The sequence below is a fragment of the Penaeus chinensis genome, chromosome 5 (assembly GCF_019202785.1).
Source record: "Penaeus chinensis breed Huanghai No. 1 chromosome 5, ASM1920278v2, whole genome shotgun sequence".
Taxonomy (NCBI): Eukaryota; Metazoa; Arthropoda; class Malacostraca; order Decapoda; family Penaeidae; genus Penaeus; species Penaeus chinensis.
In genome coordinates, this window is record NC_061823.1 from 4,669,307 (window position 1) to 4,679,764 (window position 10,458).

At 34.0% G+C, this 10,458-nt stretch overlaps 2 protein-coding genes across 2 annotated transcripts in view; one reads left to right on the forward strand and one right to left on the reverse strand.

Annotated features, from left to right (window-relative positions):
* LOC125025430 overlaps positions 1 to 7,847 on the forward strand; it is a 14,380-nt gene extending 6,533 nt beyond the window's left edge. Inside the window, exons 2-7 of the mRNA XM_047613440.1 lie at positions 279 to 423; positions 5,087 to 5,215; positions 5,432 to 5,502; positions 5,903 to 5,996; positions 6,591 to 6,710; positions 7,677 to 7,847. Coding sequence (XP_047469396.1) covers positions 279 to 423; positions 5,087 to 5,215; positions 5,432 to 5,502; positions 5,903 to 5,996; positions 6,591 to 6,710; positions 7,677 to 7,847 — 730 coding nt within the window. The remainder of the gene's footprint in view (positions 1 to 278; positions 424 to 5,086; positions 5,216 to 5,431; positions 5,503 to 5,902; positions 5,997 to 6,590; positions 6,711 to 7,676) is intronic.
* On the reverse strand, positions 728 to 3,224 carry LOC125025969. Its single transcript, XM_047614329.1, has 4 exons — positions 3,109 to 3,224; positions 2,388 to 2,492; positions 1,803 to 2,035; positions 728 to 1,587 (listed from the first exon to the last, which is right to left on the reverse strand). Exons 1-4 carry the CDS (start codon positions 3,196 to 3,198, stop codon positions 1,110 to 1,112), a joined length of 906 nt encoding a protein of 301 aa, XP_047470285.1. The 5' UTR covers positions 3,199 to 3,224; the 3' UTR covers positions 728 to 1,109.
* Positions 7,848 to 10,458: the final 2,611 nt, after the last annotated feature.

Sequence of the window (10,458 nt, forward strand, 5' to 3'; positions counted from 1 at the left end):
GCTTGCAGAACTTTATTGTATTCCTAAAAAGTTATTATACAACATATATTTACTAAACATTGTTGCTGATTTGTTTGTTTATATTAATTTGTCACCGTCTTCTTGGAGTACTCAACAATAACATAATCGACATCAAAATGCCTCCTTAAGTTCCCATCCCATACATAACTTAAAGTAGGCCTACCCACAGACGAAATAACAGCATGACTCTCCCTTAAACCTAAACAGTTCTTAATCACGCAAACTCGGTATTCACGCAGCCTCTCCTTTCCCTACAGCATGACCATCAAACTCGAAGACATGCTGACGGTGGTCAAGCCTCCACCGCAGGCGCTGGACCTCTTCAGGACGAAGATCAGGAACAAGGACGACTTCGACACGGCGTATGATAAAGTGCCGGAGTATAAGATTCGGCCGGAGAAGGTAGGGGGAAGCCGGAGGTGAAGGGAGGGAGGGAGGGATTTCAGCCCTGGCGAGGGAGATGACGAAAGAGAGATAGATAGACAGACACACACACACACACACACACACACACACACACACACACACACACACACACACACACACACACACACACACACACACACACACACGTGTGTGTGTCTATGAATATATATATATATATATATATATATATATATATATATATATATATAAAGAAAGTGAGAGAGAAGAAGAATAACTAGCTAGATAAATAGAGGAGAGACAGTAGACAGAAAAAAATAATAGGTAGATAGAGACAGACTGACAAGACGGGAGAGACTTTGACATATGCTTTGGACCAAGAGAATTTCAGTTTTATGTATCCCCTAAATCTATTCTAAATTTCTACAATGATGGTCCTCGTTATCTTATATTTAGGAAAGATAATTCAACCTTTTCGGAAGGAATAATATGGTAAATTTTATTTCATTATCTTACAAGTGCTAGCAGTCATTTGCGCATAAAATACTGCTAAACTAAATGGATGCGTGTATAATGTGTAATCTATTTACGTTGTTAATTTTCTGTAGCAACACATATCAAGGGCAATATGTGCTTTCTATAAGTACATTTCTGCAATGAGTTAAAAACAGTTGTGGCAATTGGCCTTAAGCGCCAGAGCTCTGTCACTGCGGTCTCCCACCCGACCTGGCCGGGAAGTGCTGCATCCAGGCGACGCAGTGGCCCTCCTCCCACCCGGCCAACTTCGAGAACATTCCTAGCGATGGAACGTTGCCTGGATCAACGTAGACGACGGGGACATAACCCTGAGAGTCCATCGTCCCCGCGGCCACCTGGGTCACGAGGCTGCCCAGGCCCCGTCCGCGGTGCTCCTCCTCCGTCATCAGGACGCCCAGGTTGCCGTATGCCGAGGTCGTGATCCATGCTATGGGCCTCTCCTGGTCGTCGCCGAAGGGCAGGTTGGCCACGTCGATGGCCGAGTCTGCTTGGGCGTCGGGGTCCTTGTACACGCCGGCCGAAGGAGCAGACCGGAGAAAGTGCAGCATGGGCTCGACGGGGGAGTTCGATTGGTATTTGCTCGTTTCCAGCATGTGACGCACGCCTTCTCGCCCCAGACGGCAGACCCGCCAGCCTGCTTTGCACCTGCGTCAGAGGATTGCAATACAAGCATGCGGAAGCAAGACTGACACAAAAATAGGGTGTTTCAGTCATAGCAAGCAGTTATAATACACATTAGGAGTGTAGATCCCTGAATCTTTTACTTCAAATGTGCAAAACTGACCAGCATTTCCATTCCCATTGATCTATTCCTTTAATATCGTTAGTACCAGCATTTACCATAAATTATAGTTACTTACTTCAAAGGTTCCTCCGGCGTGACCCGATGGTACGTAAAGGCGATGGCCTTCTTTTTCATGAGTTCTTTCCCCGTCCGAGTCTTTGATAGCTCCTGAAGCACCTCATGTATGTAGTCGGGCACGTGGAAGAATATCAGCATTGACCGCCAGTCTAGAAGCTGCGTCTTCTTCAGCGCCTCCGCCAGTAGGTCGAGCTCAGTCTTCCGGCAGTGCAGTGCAATATTTTTTCTGGCCTGTGGCGATGAGTCAATTGGGATATGCATTGCTCTTGCTTTGCCTTCTGTCTTACATCACCAAGTCAAACCTCTTATATTTACTGTTTACTTGTCTTGTATTCTCTCTCTCTCCCTCTCTCTCTCTCTCTCTCTCTCTCTCTCTCTCTCTCTCTCTCTCTCTCTCTCTCTCTCTCTCTCTCTCTCTCTCTCTCCTAATCACCCCGACATCATTTAGATTATCCCCCATTACCATCTTCTTATTATAATTTCCTTTTCCTTTACCCCATGCATATCTTACGGAACTAACCAGTATTATTATTCCATCTATAATAAAACTGGGCAGCTTATACAACCGGGGACTACCTCTGACCTGGTCTAGCCGCAACACCACGTGGGCGTTCGGGTGCTTTGACAGCGTGTAGAAAGTGTTATCCTCAGCGTGACCTCGCGCGCGTATGAGTATACTGTTGTGGACCTGAAACGGAAAAGGGAATTCGTCAGCATTCTTGATAATGAGATACACTTTACGAGAACAGAAATTAACGAAACCAACTTTTTAAAATGAATTAAAACCTAGAAAATCTGCTCAACTAAATGATGATGGTGATGATGATGATAATAATAAATACTGATAATGATGATGATGATTGTGATGATATTTAGTAAAACAAAACAAGACATAGTAAGGATAATAACAATAACAATAAAAAGATAAACATAACGATAATGATGATGATGATGACGATAATATTAAATAATAATGATGATAATAACGATAATAATATTAATTATGATAAAGATAATGATAATGATAGTAGTAGTATTTGTAATGGTAAAAATACTATACTAATGATAATAATGACGATAATAATCGCTATAATACAAAATATATTTTTGAATGCTATAACTACAGACGACATAATCTCACTTTCTATCCAAACCTCTTCTACAATTTTGTCTCTCGTGTTACCACATAAAATATTTTACTTCCCCCACTAACCCCTTCACTTTTATTAGCTCTTTTTGCCTCTCAACTTTCTCTTGGTCTGACCCCCCCCCCCCCCCCACCTCCCCCAAGACATGCCACTCACGGAAGCTGAGACGGGGAGATCGCTCTTGATCCTGTGGGCGAGATCAGCTAGATTCTCCGACACGACAACGAATGGTTCTTCTTCCTCCATGCTTTTTCGAGCTTGTTGATTATCCCTTTTCAGCTGTTAAATGAAAACCATTGTTGACGAATAGGGCTTGTTCACAGTATAAAACACGGGTGTTGTACCAATTTACCCGAGTGATAAAGATAGTAGTTTCAATCAACTTTTGCGACGCTATTCCACACCTCTTACCTGTCGGACTTCTCGAGCAGCACTGAGCGATATTCGAGACAAGACGTATCGTGGACGCGGATTTGATACTCTGGGTGGATATTTTTTTTTATCTCGTTCTTTGTTCACTTTGTTCTGTTCTTTTAACAAAATAACGCATCGCTCTACAATTATCGATATAATGATTGTTTACTAAAGTATATTATGCTAAACAGCAATGAAATACAACAGAGGTTAAGGAGGTTATTGACCCCTGTTTTCCTGTGGGCATTTGTAAGTCTTCAGGCGTTACCCGCTGGGACCTTTATTAGTATTCATAACAACACTATGTTATACTTTGTGAGTAGGTTGCTTTTCTGAACGGACATTATTACTTTTTCTAAATATCAACGAGACGGGATTGAAAGGAAATTTGCGCTTTAAACACAAACGGTCCGTAGAATTAATTCATAACAAAACAAATAATCGGAAACACACATATAGCATTGAAGATACGATGCGAGCGATGTAATTTCCTACAGAAGTTATACTGAGTGTAACAACAAGACTAGAAATGCATTAATTCGAAAAAGTCACAGTTAAAATAATGACTAAAATGTACAGATATAATCATGGTAGACTCAAGGCACTATTAATGCTAGCATTCTTAATCTAATCTAACGGAGACCATTGGTCCTTGTGGACTGAAAGAATATACGAATGTAATTTTTGTCTTCAGTGCTCTCACTTTCTGCCCTCTCTTACACCAACTTGCAGTTAATGAAATCTGATATTTGAGTAAATTAACGCCTCATGTCCCTATATTATAAATCTTTCCAGAGAACACTGAAACAAAGCTAATTGATTTCACCTTTCAGTCACTGGGAAGAATCATTGACCGATTGTATAATAGTACTTTGATAGCTAGTTTTAAAGTCTTTGCACTAGAAACATCTTGGTGGATTTTGATAACAAGTTCTCGGTATGAATAATGCAGTCACAAAAGTGTTGATACCATTCAATACGACCACAAAATTGAGGTTTTCTTCTGTAACAACACTGAAATCTGCTCAGAGTATAATGATAATGAGACATCATTTGCATGTCTCGCATTCGTACTTATCATAAAGAAAAAGTTACACATGAATTGCATTTTGATAATAAGAATAAATTATATTTTTGTTTGGAAGTATTATCTCTTCTGTTTGATCCTTCCTTTCGATAAACTCCATAGAGGTGCTCAGTTTTGTTTTGAGAAATTACAACCAAAGATATTATATTATGCCGTGTCACACTCTGTCACAGTGGTTCTTAACCTGGAGAGCATCGTCAGATAATGAAAACTTTTATAATAATGTTACTAATTCATACACAATAAAAGACTAAAAACATATTTTTATGTTTCTTTAAAATCTGAGAGGGAATTTTATTCAAAGATGCAAGGGAGGTGTCAAGAGCAGTACAAATACCTAAAGGTAGTAAAAATGTTAATAGCCACTGCTCTATCAGGATTAAAACCTACAGCACAGTCAGAAACTAGGAAGTCGTACACACACATACACGCACACACACACACACACACACACACACACACACACACACACACACACACACACACACACACACACACACACACACACACACACACGTGTTTGTGTTTGTGTGTGTCCGTGTGGGTGTATCCTTAAGTGTACTGATCTACGCATACTGCATACTTGAGTTCCAGAATAAATAACCCCCACCCTTCTGCTCCTCGTACCTGCAGGTGCAGAAGGAGGACGTCCTTGGCGAGGGTCCTGGAGGCTGGAGGGGCAAGGGCGACGAGCCTTCGCCCACCTACGCCGACCCGCTTCCTCCTTCCATGCGAGGACTCAACATGGAGGAATTTTATGAGGTTAGTACGATACAATATTCATTACATATCTCTATCTTATGTACGTCCGTAGAATACATGATATTTCTACTTTTTATGATAAAGATTTATATATTTGTAGTACTACTACTTCCAGCAGTAGTGGTAGTAGTAATAATAATAATAATGATAACGATGATGATAACAATAACAACAATGATAATGAAAATGTAAAGGAAAATTCCCTGCGCTTACCAGGTGGACATAGACTGGAAGATGCTGACCACCGCCCGGCCAAAGACTCGCTGTGAGGAGGAGATCTTTTCGAGGTAATCTGCAGAAATGAGGGCCTTTTTGAAATTATTGTTACGATCATATAATCACGTATGGAATCTTTCGCGTAAGACTGCGTGACTGGAATGTGAATAAAGTCACATGTTATCTTACGAACCTTTGTTGTCATAGAAGGAGGTGGTTGATGTGAACATTCAGTGTCGCATATTGTTACTAGCTCATTCTGTTGCAACAGTACATCAAACTATAGTGATAATGCTTCTCTCTCTCTCTCTCTCTCTCTCTCTCTCTCTCTCTCTCTCTCTCTCTCTCTCTCTCTCTCTCTCTCTCTCTCTCTATCTATCTATCTCATAAAAATATAGAAAACTTACTTCTCTGTAAATAAAAAATAAAAAAAACGTAAATCAATCGGAGCTAACGCTATCTATCGGACAGGTACGTGGATATGGGTCGTCTACAACTGCAGCGCCTGCGGGAGGAGGCAGAGAAGCTGGCCGAAGGGAAGGACTGGCGCGGGAGAATTGTCAAGGTAATCCTCTTGTCTCGTTGCATCACTCCTTTTCCTTGTTGATCCTCCAGAGAACCCTAGAAAGAAGGCAAGGAATCGCAGACGCTGGAAGAGGCAGCTTCGAGGAGGAATCACCCTTGTTGGGAATGGGATGGCGTAAGGAAGATGATGATCATTAACAGGCATATGGCCTATTACTTTTCAGTTATTGATTTATAGGTTATCGGCATGGACACTAGCAGTTTCATATATACCATGTCGATAGTTAAGGCGATGGTAATTTTAACTATAACAACAACAATAGCCATTTTCACTTACAAACAATGAAACTACAATACCAACGCATTTGAACACACCGTAGCCATTCATTTTTCTTACTACACTACATACCAACCGAATATCCCGACTTTTTATTGATTTATATGTATATATTTACCAGTGATATTCCATACCCGAATATCCCGACTCTTTATACATTTATATATATTTTCTTACCAATGATATCCCATAACCGAATATCCCGACTCTTTAAATACATGCATCGATCTATCTATCAATTTACTTTACACTACATACCAAACACCCTAACTCCTCAACTCAACTCTCACAATACAGGTGGTGCCGGGCAAAGGTTCCGTTCCTGAGGTGAGACTTCCCATCTGCAAGGAATGCGGTGAGGAACTCTGTCAAGGCCTGTGTAAAGATTACCTCTACATGAACTACACCAGACTGCCGGTGAGTCGACGTGATTTGAGTGGGTGGGAGATGGAGAGGATGCGATGTGGATAGATTAGACAGAGGCGTCAATAAGCATTTATGTGTAGGTGGGTAGGTAGAAAGTTTGATAGATTAATTGGTAGATTGATAGATTGTTTAGTGGATAGATAGACTGTTAGATAGATAAATAAATAGGTATATAGATATATAGATATATAGGCAGATAGATATATAGATTAGTGGATAGACAGATCGGTAGATAGATAGGTTGATATATAGGGAGACCGATTGATAGGTGGATAGACAGGTAGGTAGACAGACAGATAGGTAGACAGATAGATTGATAAAGGGATGATGATGATGATGATGATACTACTACTACTACTACTACTACTAAAAGTAATAATGATAATAATAATAATAATAATAACAATAACAATAATAATAAAAACAATATTAATGGTACTAACAACAAAAACAATAACATTAACAATAATAATGATATTAATGAAGATAATAACAATAATAATTATAACAATAATTATAATAATAACAATAACATAAGTAATAATAATTACAATAGTAATAACAAAAGTAACATAAAACAACAACAACAATAATAATCATAAACAATAATAATAACAATAGTAATAATAATAATAATAATAATAATAATAATGATAATGATAATAATAATATTATTAATAATGATAATAATAATAATAGTAATAATAATAATAATAATGATAATAATAATAATAATGATAGTAATAATAATAATAATAATAATAATGGTAATAATAATAATAATAATAATAATAATAATAATAATAATAATAATAATAATAATAATAATAATAATAATAATAATAACAACAATAATAATAATAATAATGATGATAATAATGATAATAATAATGATACTCCTACTACTACTAATAATAATAACAAAAACAACAACAACAACGACAACAACAACAACAGCCGGAGGAGAAAAAGGAAGAAGACGAATCAGGGCTTGACGTCGAAGACATGGACACACCGAAAGGAAAAGGGAAGAAGAAGAAAAGAACAAAGAAGAAGAAGAAGAAGAAGAAGAAGGACGAGAACGACTTCCCGGATGAAGACGCGGACGATGAAGACGAAGAAGAATGAGGAATAAGAGAGAGAGATGAACGGGGGGGGGGGGGGGGGAGAATATCGCATTGGTTGTTATAACTGCTATTATTTATTCGTTTATTTATTCTATTCATTTAGTTATTTGTATTATTGTTATTATTATTATTATTATTATTTATTGTTATTGTTATTATTATTATCATTATCATTGTTATTATTTCTTCTTCTTCTTCTTCGTCTTCTTCTTCTTCTTCTTCTTATTATTATTTTTACTATTATTATTATCTATTGTTGTTATTATTATTATTAGCATTATTGTTTATTGTCATTATTATCTTTTTCATTATTGTTGATATTATTATCGTAATTATCATTATCATTATATTTATTATCATTATTATTAATATTGTTATTATTATCATCACCATCAACATCAACATCACCATCAACATCAACATCAACATCAACATCAACATCAACATCAACATCAACATCAACATCAACATCAACATCAACATCATCATCATCATCATCATCATCATCATCATCATCATCATCATCATCATTCTTAGCATTGTTATTGCTATTATGTTAATGGCAACGATGATGGTGATGACAAGACAATGAAATAAGGTACAGTGATGATAGTTATGATAACAATAATCATAAAACTTGGGTAAAATATAGGGAAAGTAATAAGGTAATGATAATAATAATAAGATCAATAGTTGTAGTATTGATAATGATTATAATATGATATTAACAGTAATAATAACAATAGTAGAAATAAGGGTGATAATAACAGTAATGATAATAATATTAATGGTTATAATAATGATAATAACAATAATAATAGAAAGAATGATAAAAATAACAAGAACATCAATAATACTGATGGTAATAATAATGATAATAATTATAACAATAATAAAAAGAATAATGATAATAATGATAGTAATAATAATAATAATAATAATAATAATAATAATAATAATAATAATAATGATAATAATGATAATAATAATAATAATAATAATAATGATAGTAATGATAATGATTATAATGATATAGATGATAATAATAACAATAACAACTGCAACAATGACAATAATAATAATGATAATAATAATAATGATAATAATGATAATGATAATAGTAATAATAATAGTAATAAGAACAATAAAAATGATAATAATGACAATAATTGTAATGATAATAAAAACAACAATATAACAATAATAATAGATAATGATAATAATAGTGATAATATTGATAAAGATCAAAATTGTATTGATAATGATGATGGTGATAATGATAATAATAATAATAATAACAATAATAATAATACTGATTATGATAATATATAACAATAATAACAATAATAATAATAGTAATAATAATAATAATAATAATGATAATAAAAAATAATAGTAGTAATGGCATTAGTAATAATAATAATAGTAATATTAATAATAATAATATTGATAATGATAATGATAATAATAATATTAATAATGATAATAATAATAATAAAAAAATATAATTATAATAATTATGATGGTAATAATAACAACAGCAATAATGATAATAATAATAATGATAATGTTGGGAATGATAATGATAATAATCATAATAACACTGCTACTACTAAAACTAACGATAAATATAAAAATAAGAATATTGATAATAATAATATAGTAATGATAATAACAACAACAATAATAATGGCAATAATAATAATGATAATGATTATTATAATTATTATCATTATGATAATAATAATAATAATAATAGTAACGACAATAGTAATAAAAACATAATAACAACGAAAACAGCAACATGGACAATAATAATGATAATAATAATAATAATAATAATGATAATAATGATAATAATAAATATAACAGTAATGATAATAAAGATGATAACAATGCTAATAATGATAACAATAATAATGGTAATAATAACAATACTAATGATAATTATATTAATGATAATAGCAATGACAACAATAATGATAATAACAATACTACTAGTACTACTACGAATAAAGATTACGATGCTTGCTAAGAAAGATCTTGCTATATCTATAGATGACGTAACTATTTCTCTCACTTTACCCTATATTATGTCTGGCAAATGAAAATAATTATGAAAAAGAAGTGTAATACAGATACTGAATGATTTTGTCAAATTCTAAAAATGTTAGTTATGTAATTTGCTCTTAGTGTCCTTATATAATTACGGATTCAGTATTTCAGTAATATCAGCGATTTCTTTTTTATATATTGGAATGAAATAATTCATTTGTGCGTCTATTTCGGTGATAATACTGCCGTAATGTTCCAATAATGTATTCCTAGGCATGAAGTTAAAACAAATAAAATGAAAATTTTAAAGTAGAGTTTTAATGAAAGTGTAATCCTCAAAGTGAATTCAAACGTTTGTGTATGCTGTAAATTGTTCATGGTGTTCATTCATTATGCACTTTTGAATCATTGATCCTTGAGAACATTATTTTTCCATTATATATATATATTTATTCATTACTCATGTTGTTATTATTTTGCTAATCAATATATATTTTCCATGCATTCATAATTCCTAATTTCATGTTTATAAAGTCTTCAGTAATTTTAGATATATA